This window comes from Carassius carassius, chromosome 23 (genome assembly GCF_963082965.1).
Source record: "Carassius carassius chromosome 23, fCarCar2.1, whole genome shotgun sequence".
NCBI classification, from domain to species: Eukaryota; Metazoa; Chordata; class Actinopteri; order Cypriniformes; family Cyprinidae; genus Carassius; species Carassius carassius.
Window position 1 is genome coordinate 30,889,377 of NC_081777.1, and position 21,575 is coordinate 30,910,951.

General features: G+C 33.2%; 2 protein-coding genes across 2 annotated transcripts in view; both read right to left on the minus strand.

Annotated features, from left to right (window-relative positions):
- The window catches only part of LOC132101756 (xaa-Pro dipeptidase-like), a 53,899-nt gene extending 38,781 nt beyond the window's left edge, over positions 1-15,118 (minus strand). Inside the window, exons 1-4 of the mRNA XM_059506942.1 lie at positions 14,967-15,118; positions 13,049-13,235; positions 10,638-10,765; positions 7,106-7,169 (exon numbers count right to left, since the gene is read on the minus strand). Of these exons, the coding sequence (XP_059362925.1) occupies positions 7,106-7,169; positions 10,638-10,765; positions 13,049-13,235; positions 14,967-14,983 (396 nt within the window). The 5' untranslated portion in view covers positions 14,984-15,118. The remainder of the gene's footprint in view (positions 1-7,105; positions 7,170-10,637; positions 10,766-13,048; positions 13,236-14,966) is intronic.
- The window catches only part of aamdc (adipogenesis associated, Mth938 domain containing), a 407,769-nt gene that overhangs the window by 273,197 nt on the left and 112,997 nt on the right, over positions 1-21,575 (minus strand). The window lies entirely within an intron of this gene.

Genomic DNA, 21,575 nt, shown 5'->3' on the forward strand with positions numbered 1-21,575 from the left:
ACCCATGGCAAAAATAAAGATGTGGTTAACTAACTTCAATTTATTAGGTGCATTAACTAATCTTTATTAACTAAATATTTAAATATGTATTAGCAAATAATGAGCTCAGGAAATGCATAGCTCAGGTAAAGATAAGCCAACTCTCTCATCATGCAGTCTGCCATCAGTGTGAACTGTAGCTTCATATGATGATATAGAATTAAAATAATAATTAAATTAAAATGTACTCAGTCTTGTTTAATTAATATTACTATAAAATCCTGCTTTTGAACAGATCAAAAGATCATTTTTGTAATAACAGAATAAAAATAACATAAAGAGTCCCTAATCTACAAAATCCTGCTCTTAAATGGATCAAAATAATAATTTTTTTAATGATACAATTTTAATAATTGTCTCTATATATTTCTGCTCCCCTTAATAGATCAAAAAAATTAAGCTTTTTAACGATAAAAAATTGACATAAAAGCATACCTTGCTATAGAGAGCAATGTTTTACTTTTTTAATTTTAATAAATATTTTAATATTTTTTATTACATTGTATTATAATTATTTATTGTAAAAAAAAAAATTAAGTTTTATTTTTTAGTTTATTTATTTTTAGTATTTAATATTAAACAAGACGAGAATTATTTAATTCTTAGCACTATAAAACATTTTTATTTGATTATTTATGTTTTAATATGTGTGTGTGTGTGTGTGTGTGTGTGTGTGAGAGTGTGTGTGTGTGTGTGTGTGTGTAATTACATATGATAATTAAAACACAATTAAAATAATAATAACAATGTATCTCATCTCGTTTAATTAGTATCTCCTAAACAGAATTGTTTTTTTAAATAAGATAAAACAATAATAAATAAAACTTAGGTCATCTTGTTTAATGACTAAAAATACTGCTGTTAGATCCAAAATAAAATGGATCAAAAGAACTGTAACAATGTTTTAAACAACAGAATTTAAATACTAAGAACATAAAAATAACCAAAACTGAGAAGTTTTAAAGAAAGCTTTTAGTCAGATCCATTGCTGAGAGCTCAAGACAGATGGCGAAGAGAAAAAAATGACATGCAAGATGAATGACCGACTCTTAAAACATTTTAACCAAAAAACAAACTTAATTGGGTCTGGCAGCCGTGTCATAGACCCTTAATTATTCTAATTTTATGAGCAGGAATCAGTGATCAAGATTAATGGGCTCAAAATGTCTCAAGATCGATGAAAACAAAATCAATAGTGTTTTCATCTGACATTCTGGCCTGCTGTGCAGAACACGTCTGAGCGTAAATGGAAAATGACGGTCATTAAAGCAATCAGTACGAGCCTGATTGAATATTAGGAGTCGTCCAGCAGCTGTGAGAGAGACTGGATCAGATCAGGACAGACCTGCAGAAACCAGCCTCACAAGGGCTCAGATATCCAGCTGCTGCGGATGATAACAGACCGTCACAGACTCCAAGAGCTCAATGACAGAAAATCATCACTGAACTAAATTAAACAAGTAAATCAAATGCATTGCCTCTCAGCATTTCCATTAGCGTCAACAAAGGGTTTCAGGTTTCCAGTAATCTCCAAAACAATGAAGTTGCTCATACAAACCAGTTTTAGTATTTTTATATATATATATACACACACACACACACACACACTGTGTACAGTCGTGGCCAAAAGTTTTGAGAATTACATAAATATTGGAAATTGGAAAAGTTGCTGCTTAAGTTTTTATAATAGCAATTTGCATATACTCCAGAATGTTATGAAGAGTGATCAGATGAATTGCATAGTCCTTCTTTGCCATGGAAATTAACTTAATCCCAAAAAAACCTTTCCACTGCATTTCATTGCTGTCATTAAAGGAGCTGCTGAGATCATTTCAGTAATCGTCTTGTTAACTCAGGTGAGAATGTTGACGAGCACAAGGCTGGAGATCATTATGTCAGGCTGATTGGGTTAAAATGGCAGACTTGACATGTGATGCTTGAAATCATTGTTCTTCCATTGTTAACCATGGTGACCTGCAAAGAAACGTGTGCAGCCATTATTGTGTTGCATAAAAATGGCTTCCCAGGCAAGGATATTGTGGCTACTAACATTGCACCTAAATCAACAATTTATAGGATCATCAAGAACTTCAAGGAAAGAGGTTCAATTCTTGTAAAGAAGGCTTCAGGACGTCCAAGAAAGTCCAGCAAGCGCCAGGATCATCTCCTAAAGAGGATTCAGCTGCGGGATCGGAGTGCCACCAGTGCAGAGCTTGCTCAGGAATGGCAGCAGGCAGGTGTGAGCGCATCTGCACGCACAGTGAGGACAAGACTTTTGGAAGATGGCCTGCTGTCAAGAAGGACAGCAAAGAAGCCACTTCTCTCCAAAAAAAACATCAGGGACAGATTGATCTTCTGCAGAAAGTATAGTGAATGGACTGCTGAGGACTGGGGCAAAGTCATATTCTCCGATGAAGCCCCTTTCCGATGGTTTGGGGCATCTGGAAAAAGGCTTGTCCGGAGAAGAAAAGGTGAGCGCTACCATCAGTCCTGTGTCATGCCAACAGTAAAGCATCCTGACACCATTCATGTGTGGGGTTGCTTCTCATCCAATGGAGTGGGCTCACTCACAATTCTGCCCAAAAACACAGCCATGAATAAAGAAGGGTACCAAAACACCCTCCAACAGCAACTTCTTCCAACAATCAACAACAGTTTGGTGAAGAACAATGCATTTTCCACCACGATGGAGCACTGTGCCATAAGGCAAAAGTGAGAACTAAGTGGCTCGGGGACCAGAATGTTGAAATTTTGGGTCCATGGCCTGGAAACTCCCCAGATCTTAATCCCATTGAGAACTTGTGGTCAATCCTCAAGAGGCGGGTGGACAAACAAAAACCCACTAATTCTGACAAACTCCAAGAAGTGATTATAAAAGAATGGGTTGCTATCAGTCAGGATTTGGCCCAGAAGTTGATTGAGAGCATGCCCAGTCGAATTGCAGAGGTCCTGAAAAAGAAGGGCCAACACTGCAAATACTGACTCTTTGCATGAATGTCATGTAATTGTCGATAAAAGCCTTTGAAACGTATGAAGTGCTTGTAATTATATTTCAGTACATCACAGAAACAACTGAAACAAAGATCTAAAAGCAGTTTAGCAGCAAACTTTTTGAAAACTAATATTTATGTAATTCTCAAAACTGCCACGACTGTATACCCCATTTATTTCAAATTACACTTTATTTCATTTTATGTTATCACTTTAATTTTAGTGGTTTTGTTGCATTTCTGTAATTTTTATTCGTTTTTTTTTTATAAAGTTTAAGATTTTAGTTTGCATTTTGTAGTCATATTAGTACATTATATTAGATGAAAATTATCTTTTTTATTTTTCTCCTATTAGCTGAAATAAGTACATGTTGATATTTTACTATTGTATTTGATATTGTATTTCAGTTGGTTTTATTTTTATTTTATTTAGTTTTAGTTATTTTAGTTCTGCCTTTGCAACTAGCTGAACAATATATGTTATGTTTAACAAATATATGTTTTTAATGTCTTTATTTGTATTTAGACTTAGACATTTTAACACTTAAATTTAGCAAAAAAGAGAAAACTGCTTAAGCAAACTAGCTGAAATAAAACATGTTTCATTTGTATATTTTATTTTATTTCAGTTAATGAACATTTTATTTTCATTAACTGAACTAGTTTTATTGATTTTAGTACTTCAACTTACAGTACAGACCAAAAGTTTGGAAACATTACTATTTTTAATGTTTTTGAAAGAAGTTTCTTCTGCTCATCAAGCCTGCATTTATTTGATCAAAAATACAGAAAAAGGATTTTAATATTGTGAAATATTATTACAACTTAAAATAATTGTTTTCAAATTTATTATACTTTAAATGATCATTTATTTCTGTGATGCAAAGCTGAATTTTTAGGATCATTATCACATGATTCTTTAGAAATCATTCTAATATGATGATTCATTATCAAAGTTGGAAACAGTTCTGCTGCTTAATATTTTTTCAGAACATGTGATACTTTTTTAGGATACTTTGATGAATAAAAGGTAAAAAAAAAAAAAAAAAAGAAGCTATGTTTTTAAAATATAAATATTTTGTAATAACAATATACACTACTGGTCAGTAATTTGGGGTCAGTATTTTATTTTCTTTTTTTTTAATAAAATCAATACTTTTATTCAGCAAGGATGTGTTAAATTGATAAAAAGTGATAGTAAAGAAAATATATTATTAGAATTTTTTTTATTTTGAATAAATGCAGTTTTTTTAACCTTTTATTGATCAAATATATTAGACAGCAGAACTGTTTCCAACACTCATAATAAATCAGAATATTAGAATGATTTCTAAATGATCATGTGATCGACTGATGTCACATGTGACACTGAAGGCTGGAGGAATGATGCTGAAAATTCAGCTTTGCATCACTGGAATAAATTGTTTTTTTTTAAGTATATTCAAATAGAAAACTATTATTTTAAGTTGTAATAATATTTCACAATATTACAGTTTTTTCTGTATTTTTGATCAAATAAATGCAGGCTTGATGAACAGAAGAAACTTCTTCCAAAAACATTAAAAATAGTAATGTTTCCAAACTTTTGGTCTGTACTGTATACTAAATGAAAATGAGAAATGTTAACTTGGCAACTAACTAAAATAAAATGTTTTTTTTTTTTACTTCAAGTGACGATCTGGTTTCATTAAGTAATTAATTTTATGCTTTTATTTTTAGTTTTAAACAATAACAACAAACAAAAACAAACTAACCAAAAGCAATGGGAAATCAGCATCTGAATGACTGAATAAACTGAACTTTGCATCAGATGCACCACATCAAGTTCATTTTCAAAGCACAAACAAACTACGACAGCATCATGCGGCTTAATTTACATGACGCAAAGACATCTCTACAGTTGGAGACTCTCAAAGTCATTCTTGTGTCCATTATCTAGCAGCTGAGGGCAACATCCAAAGACAGGGACGTTCCTGAATGTCAAAGTCCCAGGGTTTGTTAGCGCTCAGGATTAAATGCGTCTGTTTGTGGGTGTGCATTTTTTGCATTTTCCTTGGAGATTTCATTTGTTTTGTAAGATTACAGATATCTCCCTCTGCTTTCTGCTCCCAGCAGCTCTGTTTGCCTTCTCAAATGATCTGTTTAAGCAGCGCTGAGAGGAACCTCAGGAGAAGGTCATTAACGCTCACGCACACAAAGACCGAGAAGAAAAGAGCCGAGGAGGAACTGTGATGCATTTGTGCAGATGCATGAAAAACGAGCAATGAAAACACAAAAACATTTTGTTATGCTGAAGTCAAACTCAACACACAAATCTCTATCACAGAGTGAGCCGGTCGCTTTTATGTGCATCTTTTTATGCTGTTCATATCATCATGATCAACTTGGGATGAGCGTAACCGGACCAGCATGCATTGCAGCCCTGGCCTCTAGGCTCATAAGTTTACATACCCCTTGCAGAATGTGCACAATGTTAATAATTAAAACAAAATAAGAGAGATCTTGAAAATTGGATATTTATTTAGTACTGTCCAAAATAAGCATCAATTTCAATATACATCATAAGACAAAATAATAACTGAATTTATAAAAATGACCCCGTTCAAAAGTTTTCATACCCTTGAATCTTACTATGTTTCATTTCCTGGATGATCCAGCTCATGCACATTCATTGGTTTTCCAGCATCTTCTGCATATTTGAACCCTTCCCAAGAGTGACTATGATTTTGAGATCACACTGAGGGACTCATACACAACTATTACAAAAGGTGAAAACATTTACTGATGCTCAAGAAGGCAACACGATGCATTTAGAGCCTGGGTCAATGCGTTTGATTTTGCACTTCAGTGAAAACGTCTACAGGAAATTCACATTTTAAAATCCTAAAGGCAATGAGAAGATCATCAGAATAAATGAAACGAGAGCATATAGCACTTTAGATCCCTGCAGACTCTGGAAAGTTAATTATTTTTTCTCCAGCGGTATCAGACACACGCTGCATGTTAAGATGCAGCAGCAGTTTAAGTTTAAGTGCAATTGTAAGTTATTAGCTGGCATATCTGCGCCTATAGCCATGGGCCAGTCCTCCACATTATGAATAATTCAGGGTTTTAAACGCCCTCATAGTTGTTTTTTTATTTCTTTTAGCTTGTCAACAGCTCCGCTTCCAAGTAAGCTTTCTAGACAGCATTTTAGTCCTTCAGGACTTTACAAAAGGCAGCAAAATTCTTCTAATTCTGGCCAAAATCTAAGGCAGTGCTACACAGAGAAGGCAATTCCACAATGCACGGCAATGAGCTCAGATAAAAGTTGGAGGACAGCAACTAGAGTTTAAACTGTATGAACAAGAGCAAAACAAAAGCCCAATTTCAGAATATATGCTGCAAACTGTGCAAAGTATCCAAAATTCCAACAAAAAAACTATTTCTGAATTAAATGAGTTTAAAAAAAATCGGGGGAACCAATGATCCATTCATAAAGAGAGTCATTACTTCACTCCTGAATGAATCAGTGTTAGAACAAATCAAATGAATGAATGAATCAATCAATCAATGACATTCATTAAGAAACTAACTGCCACCTAATGGCAGTTTTAGTTCATTATTTAGAGTATAATTTTATTAAAATATAATTTCATATTTCCATATCAATAACAAATCTGAAAATATACTTGTCGTATCTATCTAATGCTTTTCTCATGTAACACAATAATGGTTTTGAATGATCTTTTGTGGCTAATTTCTAAACCAAATTTGGTGTGCGATTAATTAGATTAATTAATTCGATTCAAAATGTTAGTCCATATACAATTATGGTAATGAAAATTATTATTTAAAAACAATATGCATCATAATATTTTAATATAAATATTCAGTTAAATCTGAACACAAACACTCTTTTCATGAAATAAAGGCATCAAAAAACAAGGCTCAAGTCCACTAAAGGAGTTTCATTATCACAATATAAACACTCATTTGCATTATATAAGCCAATATAAGACAAACCTAACGAGTGCAAATGAACAAGCTGCATACTAATTAATGCTTTAAATGCTTTAAAGTGAAAGTGCACTCACGTCAGTGGTGTAATGCACCTCATTGACGGCGTATTTCTCCTTGAAGTGTTCACGCGGGTAGATCCTGTAGAGACAGACAGACAGACAGAAAGAGCTTTAATGAGAACTTCCCGTGGAGTGGATGTACTTTATTTACATCCTTCTTGTCATTATGCTCAGATTAATCCAGTTTCCTCACCCGAATTAAAGGGGGTTTCAGTCTAAATAAAGCCTCGTAGCAGAATGCAAAATGAATCGATGCGATTATCATCATGTGTGACCCTGGACCACAAAACTTGTCATAAGCAGAACAGGTATATTTGAACCAAAATACATTGCATGGGTCAAAATTATAGATTTTATGCCAAAAATCATTAGGATATTAAGTAAGGATCATGTTCCATGAAGATATTTTGTAAATTTCCTACTGTAAATATATCAAAACTTATTTTTTAATTTGTAATATGCATTGCTAAGAAGTCATTTGGACAACTTTAAATGCAATTTTCCCAATACTTAGATTTTTTTTGCTCCCTCAGATTCCAGATTTTCAAATAGTTGTATCTCGGCAAATATTGTCCTATCTTAACAAACCATACATCAATTGAAAGTGCATTTATTCTGCTTTCAGATTGTGTATAAATCCCAATTTAAAAAAACTGACCCTAATGTGGTCCAGGGTCATATTTGATAAAATGAAGAGAGCGCGCCGTAGTTACTTTTGGGATAATTTTACTTTGTTGGCTGTGTTATATCTCATAATGGAGACCACTGAACGCACCTCTTTAAATGGTATCATGGTGCTTATTGTTGTATTTTAAAACCATTTGCAATCTTTGCAATTGACATTATTGGCATTTAAAATAAAATGATCCCAAACTAGGTTTCTGTGCCGCATTTAATTATATTTATGGTCTCTTTTCCCAAATCCTCATCCTCTCACCCTCTAATTTCACAGGTTTATTTTATTGTTATTCACTTTTATTCACCGTTCTTGCACCTCCTACTATCGTAAACATGAAGGGGAAATGAAGATTTCGTGGCCATGAATTAAGAAATCTTTCCTAGGACTTATTTTGTTCCCTCGTTTGAGTTAAATCATTTTCTAGGGAACAGGTTCATGAAACATGGACAGTGGCCAAAAATTAACAAGTTGAATTCAATGAATTCAAAAATGAATTAAATCGATAGCTTTAATCGATTGCATCTCTTATCGATAATTAATCAATCGTCGATTAATCATCTGCATGAATGTTGGACAAATACTGGTTTCTGCAGTCCTCAGATAATCAAGTAAATGGACTCTTGATGTCGAGTGTTTGTGGTTCTTGGAAGTGAAGTTTTCATGCAAACACACTCCAATCTCATTTTCAAATTGCACATCAATAACTTTTAGAGCTTTAGTAATATAAAAACATTGCTATAAAGTTATCAAACACACTCAGTTTTGCCCTATGCTGAGAGAAAGTACTGACAAGTTTCCAGAAATTAATTATGCTAATAACCCATTCATATTCTCCACAGAGAAACTCAATTATATCCATTAACAATTACATTTAGAGGGTCAGTTAAGATTTTTATTTTTAAATAAATCAATACTTTTATTCAGTAAGGATGCATTAAAATGACAGTAAGGACATTTATAATGTTACAAAAGATTTATATTTCAAATAAATGCTGTTCTTTTGAATTTTCCATTCAATCCATTCAATTCAAAGAGTCCTTATAAATAAAATGTAGCAAGTTTTCCAGAAAAACTGTTTTCAACATTGATAATAATCAGAATGTATTTAATGTATTTTAAAGTCATGGCTGATTCAATAACTGTTGAACAAGTCATTGACAAAGTAGATAATTAAATTCCTCATTAGACAATTATTTATATATATCAATAGATTTATTAATTTTATAATTATTAACATTAATCCCTATAGAGAAAATAAATACACTGAAAAACACATTATTATTATTATTGTGTTATTAATTTTTTGCTACAATTTAAGATCAATTTATCAAAAATAAAAAATATAAATAAATCAATATAAATAGGGCCTTATGAAATAAGTTTTATTTTTACCAAATCCTGCTTATCCCTTTTTAATATTGGATTGCATTTTTATTGGTTTAATGAAATGTTAACAGTCAGAAACCTGTAATTAACTGAATTGATAAAAACAAATGTATTATTTATTCTTACAACAACAGTATTTTTTATTTATTTATTATATTTAGATTTTCTTTTCTTTTTTTGTTGCTTATTTTTCTGGCAGACAAGTGAAGGCAAAAAAAAAACTTTCCGAAATTCTGAGACATTCCATGTTTTAGAGTAAATTCCATTTTTATGACTGATTCCATGATTCCATCCGCATTTTCGCAATTCAAAGGGCATTAAATATTGCACATCATGACACACTGTAATATCAAGAAAACACCAATAACTGCATGTCAGGTCACTGATCACAGACCCTTCAGCAGCAGAGGAAGTGAGGAAACCACAGGCGTGTGTATTAGATTCGAACAGCTTATCCATGAACAGGAAGAGAATTTACTGCAGCACTTTGAGAGGAAGAGTTCAAAGCTTTGACTGTACTGTCCGTCTCAAAGCAGATCTCATTACAGCTCCCACCGCTTCAGTAGCACATCATAACCACAAGGCTTTCACATCGGCCCAAAATCTTTCAGAGCTCAATTTCATGCCAACCTGTTCTCACATTCTGAGGAGGATTGAGAAAGGATTCTCATGTTAATATTACAATGCAATGTGGACAGGTAAATAATGTGTAATATAATTAATATTATATATATATATATATATATATATATATACATATATATATTTTTTTTAATAAATAAACATTAATAATATAAATATTATTATTTTATAATTGTAATAAAATAAGAATATACTATGTAAAATATAAATGTATTATATTATGTAAAATAAGTCATAAGCATATTATAATACAGTCATAAAAAAATTATATATATATATATGTGTATGTGTGTGTGTGTGTGTCAACTATTTTTTTCCAAATATTTCAGCTAAATATTTTATAATACACACACACACATATTATATATATATATATATATATATATATAAAACAAAAACAAACATAAAATATTAGATTGTATTATATAAAAAATAAAATGTGTTTGTGTGTGTATATAGATTTTTTTATATATAATTATTATTTGTATTTATATATTACATATATTGATTTTAAATACTATTATGTAAAATACAAATAATCATTATATATTATAATAATATTATTATTAAAATATACATATAAACATTAAAATTAACATATAATTTACTCTATAGGCTAGCCACAACTTTTTTTTTTATATATAGACACTTTTAACTTATTAAGCCAGGAATGTTCCTTTGTAATTTGAAAACCCTATCACTGAGGGTCTCGGCAGGAAACTGAAAATCCAGGGAAAAATAAAACATTTGCTGATTCCAGAGAATTTCAACGCAATCATATCAGCAGACATCAGTGAGCGTGAAAGTCAGAGAGAATGTGAGATGATGAGAGACACTCACTCGCCCATCCATGTGGCGTAGCTCTCCGGCAGCTTGGGAACAAACAGGATGGATTTCTTGGAGTTGACATCGATGGCGCCGTAACAGTCGGCTTCAGTCACACCGAAGGTCCAGTGGAAGAACGACTCCTGCAGAACAACACGAGTTAGTGCTACATCCATATTTCCATGCATACACACTATCCATCATGAGAAACCGTGTTTCTGTGGACTGTATTCCTGCCACGAGCCAGAACAGAGAGGATTCAGTGTTATTAATACTGATGTTGATCATGTCATATACGTGAGACTTTCCTAATGAAAGCTGCTTTTTGTGCTTTGAAACATACACTATGCAAGTATGTAAATATGTACTATGCAAGCATCCTTTTATGCATTGCTGTGCCATAAAAAATTGTCAGAATGCAATTCATAATGCGACAAACTGCACACATTGCAAATGCCTTTTTAAGACTTCTACTGTCAGTTTTCCTTTCAGGTCAAATATTGATTATATAAATAAATAAAGTGTACAAATATAAAAATAAATAAATATTTGTATAAAAATTATACAAAATATTTTAAATTTAAAATAAATAAAAAATTTAGTAATTTAATCATTTTAAATACTTTAACAATTTAAAAATATAAAACAATTTAAAAATGAATTAAAATAATAGATTTAATATATTTAAAAAAATATTTCTAAAAACAAAACAAAAGTAAATGTAAAAACAAACTGTAATGATTATTATTTTTTGCTATTTTTAATTTTCTTTTTATCATTCATTTCATTTTACACACTAATAATAAAAAAAAATTATATGTAAAAAATAATAGATTTAAAAACGACTGAATTAATTTTTTTTTTTGCTAAACTTTTCCTGTACTTGTGAAAAGTGGATCCTCGCAGAGTTCTCTGTTGAGTGGCTGTGTTAAATTTCTTTTAATTACATTTCAGTAACGGTATCTTGTCATTCCAGTCTCAACTTGTAGGAAGCAGCAAATATAATTCATATTCAGACTCATGAATAAAAAGAAGGCCATTCTTAGTCAGTCTTCTCTGCAGTGAGATCTCCAGCCGAGGCTGAACGCTTGGCTTTCTAACACGATCAGATAAGCACACTATCTAATCCACGGAGGACGAGTCGATCATGCTCGGGTCATTTTATTGTCTTGAGTGCATTGCAGAGTTCACGTGCATTCAGTACAGATTGCATAATGAAGCAGTAAAATAAAATCACCACGCGCAAACTCGCACGCACTTCTTAACAAGGACAAATGAGAAAAGTGCCATGCATTTTATTCAATATACAAACGTGCACGTTAACACTTCAAAAAGAAGACAACCCACAACACAACACGAGCAAATTAATGGTTATGAATTATTTACAGTTAAATCATGATGAAAGTAGGAAGCCCTCAAGCAGTAAACATCACGAAACTAAATCGCAAGACTCGCTCCATGAGATACCGGCGCGCAATCTGTGCCAAACAACACAGGATGTGCCTGTTTTTGCAGCTAATGAATGAGAAACACGCTGCTCATTATGTTCAATCAACTTATGTAAATGCCGTAAATTAGGGGGCTCTATCAGACACCCAACCGTAGCGCTGAAATAAAAGGTCTGAACTCACGCGCCTATTGCCAACACAAATTACCATTTAGCATAGCATAAACAAGAGCACCACTTACAAACGAGTATAATGGAAAGACGAGCACTCAATAATCATTTAGAAACAAAAAAATAGTTCACCGACACGATACACAATGATGCACGATGCATGCAATATTTTATTTGGTAACTGTAGTGACGGTGCATAGAAAAAGTGCATCTATCAGTATTTATTTTTTGTATATATATACGTACAGTGGGGAAATATTTATTTGATCCCCTGCTGATTTTGTAAGTTTGCCCACTTACAAAGAAATGAAGGGTCTGTAATTTTATGGTAGGTTTATTTTAACATATAGAAACAGAATATCAACCAAAAAAATCCAGAAAAAAAAAAACTTAAAAAAAAAAGGTTAGAAATTGAGTTGCATTTCAATGAGTGAATATATTTATATTTTATTTTATTTTAATTAATTAATACAATTTTAGGCAATGAATTATAATAACCCTGGTCTGAGTACTATATGATTTAATTTAATGCTGTGAAAATTAGTACAATATAATTTCATATTTTAATTGCTGTGAAGATTACAATTAACTTAATAAAAAATATAATATAATATAAAACATTCAATAAGATTACTAAATGCTTACTTAAATGCTTTATTTTTAATTGTTAGTTTATGTTAGCAAAAGGAACATTACTGCAAAGTGTTACCAAAACTTTGTTGGGCTTTCAAAAATCTTCCTGAATTTGATTTCAGTCACTTTAGAGTAAGTGTGGAACTGTTTTTGACGTGTAGTCTGCGTGCAGCACCTGTCTGAAGAGCTCGTCGGTGTCAGTGCAGTATCTCTGCTTCTGTTCTCCTCCCTGAAGAACCACCACAGATCCAGCTGGAACATCCTTCTCAGCTTTCAGGCCTCGACACAAACGATCTCGGTTCTCTGCAAACAGGGCGGCTGAAACCCTCAGAGTATCGTTTCCCAGCCAATACACTGCCTTCCTGTCACAGACGACGCAATACATACGTTACTCACAACACACACATGAAACACTGCAGAGTAAACTGTATTCTTGCTCTTTCTCTTTTCTATTTATTCAACATACACAAAAAAATCTGCTGAGATGAAACTAATTCTCTGTGAGTCACACAGATGTTATGCAAGAGCTGGATTTGATCACATGATAACAGGAAGGATTCGCTCTGCTGATCTCGGTGCCAGAACAGCTGAAAACATTGCAAAAGTTAGCTCACATAAAAAGAATTACATTTGCTGAAACCTTTTCTGAATAGCAACACTTTGTTTCCATAACTTGGAGAAATGAATGAATGGGTGCCGATGTACTGGAGTCGTGTGGATTATTGTGATGTTTTTATCAGCTGTTTGGACTCTCATTCTGATGGCACCCATTCACTGCAGAGCATCCATTGCTTAGCAAATGATCCAATGCTATATTTCTCCAAATCTGATGAAGAAACAAACTCATCCTAATCTTGGATGACCTGGGGTTGAGGATATTTTCAGCAATTTTGTTTTTTTGGGGGTACACCTTTACAGAGTAAGTTACAAATTCCCTGCCACTGATCAAAAAGCATCCATTCTGACTGCTTTTCATTCAACCCTTTTTACACCCTGAGACGTAACTATCTCATATGATATCATAACATTCAAATCACGCTCACATTGCTTTATCAGCAGAGTGCTTTATCACCGATAGAGTGTGTAAAGATTAACAGCCATCAGGGGCGTCTGTATGTGGTCAAAGGTCACCCAGGTTCATGTCACTGCACATTACACCCACCCTGATAAAAACTGCCATAATTCAGCGGTAATGTACAGTCAGACGGTCATTACTGCAAAATAAACCACCAGCATATGCCTCATTCTCCTGTTTGTTATGCAGATATTTAGCAAAATAAATAAATAAATAGTCAAACATGAAATATAATATTTGAGTTGAGTAATACTTCAGTTATTTCAAAATTAACCATTGCAATAATAACTATTATTATGCAAATTCGATCATTGAATTTCACAAACGACCAATCAGAATCACATATAATAGTGAGTTACACAATTATTTTGAGAATAAATTGCAACATAAAAGTGCAATAAACATAAAGTGCAATAAACAACATTTAATGAACCTCCAGTTAAACTTACTAAGCGTGCAAACTAGAAGCAGGGGTTTCTGGACATGGTATCGATGTCATACAAATGATGTTTTGTATTATAAGACTATGCTTTCAATTCAGTACCATGGGATTGTTATTGACATGAAGCTTATATAACTTCTTTAAACAATATCTTAATAGATTATATGAAATATCTATACTTCACTACAAATGTACAAACTGTTCAAACACCACAAGACAGTTTAAAATAACTGTAAAAAGATACTAATTTAGACACACATTTATTGTAGTACTTTCACTATTAAGTAACCTTAAACTTCAGACATACTTGATCAAGTTTTACCTAGCTATCTAACATCGCCACGTACGCTTTTGTAAGGGAATTTACACCACCCAAAACAATTTTATACGCAAAAACACAAATCAAAAAAGACAAAATACACAAACTTCTGCAAAACATCAGACTATAAGCACTGCGTCCACGCATGCGCAGCGATACAAAACCCCTCTGCGCGCGTTTATTACTAAGAGCTAAGAAGTTTCGCGATTAAGGCTAAGAACATAAATCTGCAATATAATAAAACAGAAGAAACTTACTGCTTTGAAGATGCCATGCTGCTGCTGCTTCTGCTCAGCTGAGAGATGGAGTCATGTGATCACGAGCAGCTGATCTTCACTCGATCACGTGACCGCGCTCAGCGCTCAACACGAATCCACTGCTGACTAATGACGTCACTGCACTGATATGATCCATAAAACATACTTTGTCATTTATTATTTACGTTCATCATGTTTAGTGGAAGGAATGTTCTATGGGTAATTTATCACACTTGCACACAAAATGCATACTTAGCAACTATAGTATGCAAAAAAAAAAAAACAATATCTCATAAAAGTAATGACGACGTTATTATGTTTATCCTACTGTATGTAGGCTATTCCCACCATGTAAAATCTATATTTCTCATCCGATTAGACATATATCTCCAATAGAATTTTAAATTCATTTTCTCATGCATCCCCACAAAATGTCATTATATTGTTCTTATTTAACATATTGATTAATTTGATTGATTAATTTACATATTAAAAAAGAAAATGCATTTATATTAATCTTCCATTTTCAGTTCAGTTCATAATATCTTACAGTCAACATGAAATTAAAAACATTTTCTATGTAGTAAGTTTCTGGTTTTATTGTGAGCTTTATTCTAATAAAAATAATACTGCTTAACTTAATAAAGAGTACAGAAACAATATACTGTATATAAAGGCTGAAATTAATTATGAATGCATTTCATGTTGACGTTGTCCAGATCAGTGCACATTTGATATTTAAATAGATTTGGAAACAAGATTCAGTGATTTTTTTTTTTTTTTTTTTTTGAGGAAGGCAAAATTGTGAAACCACTGTAGACGTGCATCTGAAAACGACTCAGCTGACCTTCGACATGAACATTTTTGATAAGTTGTCTTTGTTGAAGTGGTATTTAAAATTTTGTTGTGTGTAAAACATTCTGAAACGTTTATAAACTGAGCCATTAAAGGAAAAGGAGAGAAAACCCATCTGTTAAAATGAGATTTTCATCTTTCATTGCTGCATAATTCCTCTGAACGTCACACAGCGATGGCGCTTTGAGCCCGAGAGAGGTATTTTCAGCAACATCATTACAAGTTTTTCTCCTCAAGGAAATTAAAAGACGGCACAGGCTGCCTTGCAGTACAATCTTTTGCTCTTTTTTTATCATTTAATCCTTTCAGGATGTGTGCCTTTTCGTCAGGGCTAGATTTGTGGATCTTATCATCGGTTTTGTTCAGCCCTAAACTCTAAAATAATAACACAGTAACAGCAGTAAAAAAACACAATTGCGTTTGTATCACAGTCCCTGTGGTTGTTGTATTACCAGTCTAATAAAAGTCTAAGAAACAGATGCTTTCAAGCTCATTCTGCTCTCCTTTGTCTAATGTTTCAGATAACCGCATGACTCCATCAGGGATGAATTGCAATCCAGTTACCCTTATATGCCTTTAAAGACTTCTTTCTGCTGGTTTTTTAAGGAGCCCTGTGGCTTTGGTGTTGTAATTTCATCCACATAATTTTGCTGATTTTTCTTTCTCTACGTTAAATCTGAGCATCTTTCTCAAGGTCTGTCGGTAAATAATCAAGCCACTGTCCATCACTTCCCTGTTTTACTTCAAGCACTGTATGCTGTTTTTATGTTTTTATGCTGATCATTAACCACCTTATTCTGCTTTTAGTCTTTTAGACATGAACTCAATATTGACCCTGTTATATATATATATATACAATATTTTATTCACAATAGAACATAGATAAAGTAGCAAATGTTTAAACTGAGAAATTTTACACTTTTATCCACTTGATTAGCTCATTTAAAATTTAATGCCTGCTACAGGTCTCAAAAAAGTTGGCACGGGGGCAACAAATGGCTAAAAAAGCAAGCAGTTTTGAAAAGATTCAGCTGGGAGAACATCTAGTGATTAATTAAGTTAATTGATATCAGGTCTGTAACATGATTAGCTATAAAAGCTTTGTCTTAGAGAAGCAGAGTCTCTTAGAAGTAAAGATGGGCAGAGGCTCTCCAATCTGTGAAAGACTGCGTAAAAAAATTGTGGAAAACTTTAAAAACAATGTTCCTCAACATCAAATTGCAAAGGCTTTGCAAATCTCATCATCTACAGTGCATAACATCATCAAAAGATTCAGAGAAACTGGAGAAATCTCTGTGCGTAAGGGACAAGGCCCGAGACCTTTATTGGATGCCCGTGGTCTTCGGGCTCTCAGACGACACTGCATCACTCATCGGCATGATTGTGTCAATGACATTACTAAATGGGCCCAGGAATACTTTCAGAAACCACTGTCGGTAAACACAATCCGCCGTGCCATCAGCAGATGCCAACTAAAGCTCTATCATGCAAAAAGGAAGCCATATGTGAACATGGTCCAGAAGCGCCGTCGTGTCCTGTGGGCCAAGGCTCATTTAAAATGGACTATTTCAAAGTGGAATAGTGTTTTATGGGCAGACGAGTCCAAATTTGACATTCTTGTTGGAAATCACGGACGCCGTGTCCTCCGGGCTAAAGAGGAGGGAGACCTTCCAGCATGTTATCAGCGTTCAGTTCAAAAGCCAGCATCTCTGATGGTATGGGGGTGCATAAGTGCATACGGTATGGGCAGCTTGCATGTTTTGGAAGGCTCTGTGAATGCTGAAAGGTATATAAAGGTTTTAGAGCAACATATGTTTCCCTCCAAACAACGTCTATTTCATGGAAGGCCTTGTTTATTTCAGCAGGACAATGCAAAACCACATACTGCAGCTATAACAACAGCATGGCTTCGTCGTAGAAGAGTCCGGGTGCTAACCTGGCCTGCCTGCAGTCCAGATCTTTCACCTATAGAGAACATTTGGCGCATCATTAAACGAAAAATACGTCAAAGACGACCATGAACTCTTCAGCAGCTGGAAATCTATATAAGGCAAGAATGGGACCAAATTCCAACAGCAAAACTCCAGCAACTCATAGCCTCAATGCCCAGACGTCTTCAAACTGTTTTGAAAAGAAAAGGAGATGCTACACCATGGTAAACATGCCCCGTCCCAACTATTTTGAGACCTGTAGCAGAAACCAAAATTGAAATGAGCTCCTTTTGTGCATAAAATTGTAAACTTTCCCAGTTTAAACATTTGCTATGTTATCTATGTTCTATTGTGAATAAAATATTGGCTCATGTGATTTGAAAGTCTTTTAGTTTTCATTTTATTAAAATTTAAAAAACGTCCCAACTTTTCCGGAATTTAAAGCCATTATTGTGTTATATGAGAAAGCATAAAATCTTTTTTTTTTTTAAGTATTCCTTTAGAAAGATTTTTTTCCCAGTTTTGTTTCAATTTCCTTTTTCTTTTTGAGATTACATAATAAGAATGTAGTAATTTGTGTAATTTTTTAATGACATGATAATAAATACAACTAATTGCATTATAAATGTTAATGTTTTATTTGAAAACTGTCAGTTTTATTTTTATTTTTTTGAGTACAGTAAAATTTCCCCACTGTCACTTTTATTAGTTGTCAGTAGCAGCCAATGAGAAGCACATATTGGTTGACGACTAGCATGTAGTCCAGCCAGACTATACAAACCCAAACCAGGTTATGGCTTAAACCCTGCAGTGCATTAGAAAACGTCCAGCACACTCTGAACTCTGAGACTGAGTGCATGAGCTCACAACAAACTGCTTTTATCATCTCTCCACATGGCTGTGTTCCTGATGCCAGCTGCACTTTCATCATCATAAAGTCCTGCTGAGCCTCATACAGCCTGACTGATGACACATTGAGCTATACCACACTGTTTCTGCAATATATATATATCATTGAATACCCAAAGTATGCTGTTTTGATTGCAGTATGCATAATACATTATAGTTTTGTAAACGGCATACTTAGACTTTATTAGAGGCTGTTGCTACAGTATATGATTTTCTTCATTATTTCTATGATTATATTGCCTATTGTTCCTTCATGTAGAATAGTCTTCTTTAGTGTATCTACAAGATAAAGTATAAGTCACCTGAAAAGAAAAATTGCATAAAATACAGTAAAAGGCTAAAAACTAGCCTTAATATTTGCAGTACTGTATCTATCTATTGAAAGATTTATTTAAGAGTAAACCTCACTAGATTTCATGATATAAGCACAAGTGCTTGTGTGGGCTATTGTGTGGGGTTAAATACATTTATCTTTGGAGAGATTAGTTTGAAAAATATTTTTAAAAAATAAGAAAAAATTTAAAATGTTTTTTGGTTTAGAGATAATCCAACAGAATCTTTGGAGGTCATCATCATATTTTGAGACCTGTAGCAGAAATCAAAATTGAAATGAGCTCATTTTGTGCATAAAATTGTAAACTTTCTCAGTTTAAACATTTGCTATGTTATCTATGTTCTATTGTGAATAAAATATTGGCTCATGTGATTTGAAAGTCTTTTAGTTTTCATTTTATTAAAATTTAAAAAACGTCCCAACTTTTCCCGAATTCGGCTAAAAAAAAGGCTAAAAGGCTAAAAACGAGCCTTAATATTTGCAGTACTGTATCTATCTATTGAAAGATTTATTTAAGAGTAAACCTCACTAGATTTCATGATATAAGCACAAGTGCTTGTGTGGGCTATTGTGTGGGGTTAAATAAATTTATCTTTGGAGAGCTTAGTTTGAAAAATATTTAAAAAAAAAAATAAGAAAAAATTTAAAATGTTTTTTGGTTTAGAGATAATCCAACAGAATCTTTGGAGGTCATCATCTGAATAAAAAATATTATTTTAAAGTATGAATTTGGTTTAGAGTTAGTACAGCACAAGCTTTAGAGACCCGATCCTCATTTAAATTATTATTCTTTTTTTATTAATTATTAATATTTTTTAAAAAATAAAATAAAATTTGGTTTATAGTTAATCTACATCTCACGGCAATTTGCAACTATTTTACAATTTGGAAATTCATATAAATTCACAAGACATGAATTTCTATTTCAAACTTCTTTTTTTAATTGAATGTGTTACTTGCAATTTCTTTGTAATAAATTGAGAAATTTAGCAGTTTCTGAGTGAAAATTGTTTCCAAACCAAATTTTTGTTCAGTGCACTGTAAAAAAAAGATTTTTCAAAGTTGTAAATAAAACAAAATTTATTCTAAAACCAAAATTTATTCTAAAAACATTTAGGAGAAAATAATAATTCAATGCGATGCTTGCACCTTGTTAGTAAAATTTACCAGCAATTTCTGAGTGAAAATTGCTTCTATACCAAATTTGGTTTTAGCGATGCAGTGATGTTATGAAATCTGTCCTATGGCTGCGTGAACACTTTTTTTAACAGACATCATCACAAGGAAACTGCTGGAGAAAAACTAGAACAACCTTGGCTGGTTCCTTCTCTCAACACACACACACACACACACACACAGTCTGGTTGAGTGCGGCTCACGAGGGCCATGCTGCCTTTGAAATAGAGTCTCAAGGACTGCTTTGATATTAAAGCATCTTCAGCAGCATAAGAGTCCTGTCTCCTCTGGACGCTCATAGAGAGACAAAAGGATAGAAACATGTGATATTGCTGTGAGAAGCATCAGTCTGATGTTTGAAAGCTTTTGGATCACAGCGCGCAGCTGTGTTTCTGCTGTGAGGATTCATGAAAACAGCTGTATATTTGTCTGCTAAAGCCTGATTTCAGCAGCATCTGTAAGAGACAGAGACCTGAGGAAATGATGCACTGAAAGAGTTTCTTGAAAGTCAAGGAACAGCCTTTTTTACATCAGTAATGTGATGTTCAATGAGAAGGGCAAGACTTTACTTTAACAGTGTTTCTTCGCGAACAGTATTATTTATTTATTCTTTAGAATAACGCATATAGATGAATCTGGTTGAAAAGTCTTTAAAAGGTCTTAAACCAGCAGAAAGTATATCGAATTTACAGTCATGTCATAAAATGTTGACAATCAGCGACGTGGTTTGAGCTATACATTAAATTTTTTGTGGCACTTCAGTTTGAACATATTGAGATTGAGACTTGAAATGTTGCACTATGGAACATTTACACGACACCATTTTCAATTTAATCCGGATTGGTCATTTATTAATGAAAACGAAGCCTTTTTGCGAGCCTAAAAATGCTATCTTTAGAAAACAGGTTTCTAAGTGCACGTTTTGGAAACAGTACCATTATTGTCTCCATGTAAACTACAAAATCACCAGTTTGTAAAATAGTGACGTCATGTGCATGGGTATTACAGGTTTGGTCTATAAGCACGTAGTGTTTCTTTACTGTCACCAACTACTGGGTTGTCATGAATAAAACTGGCATTTTTTGTCATTTTCACAGATCATTTTGAACGGGGAGCATTTTGACGATATTGTCATCTGTAGTCAAAACTTTTCAGAAATGCAAAGGAAAAACTTTTCTGTTATTGTCATGTAAATGGCAGATTCACATCACTCAGAGACCTTGGAAACATAATTAGTTTGACTTCAGTTCGATTTTTTAAAAAGTGATTCATGGTTCACATGACAATGGAAAAAAAAATTTTTGCAAGATTTTTTGGTCAGATGACAACGTTGACAAAATAATGACTAAAGTTAGCAGTGTCACTTTATAAAGAAACACTGTGTGCTTATAGACCAGACACGTA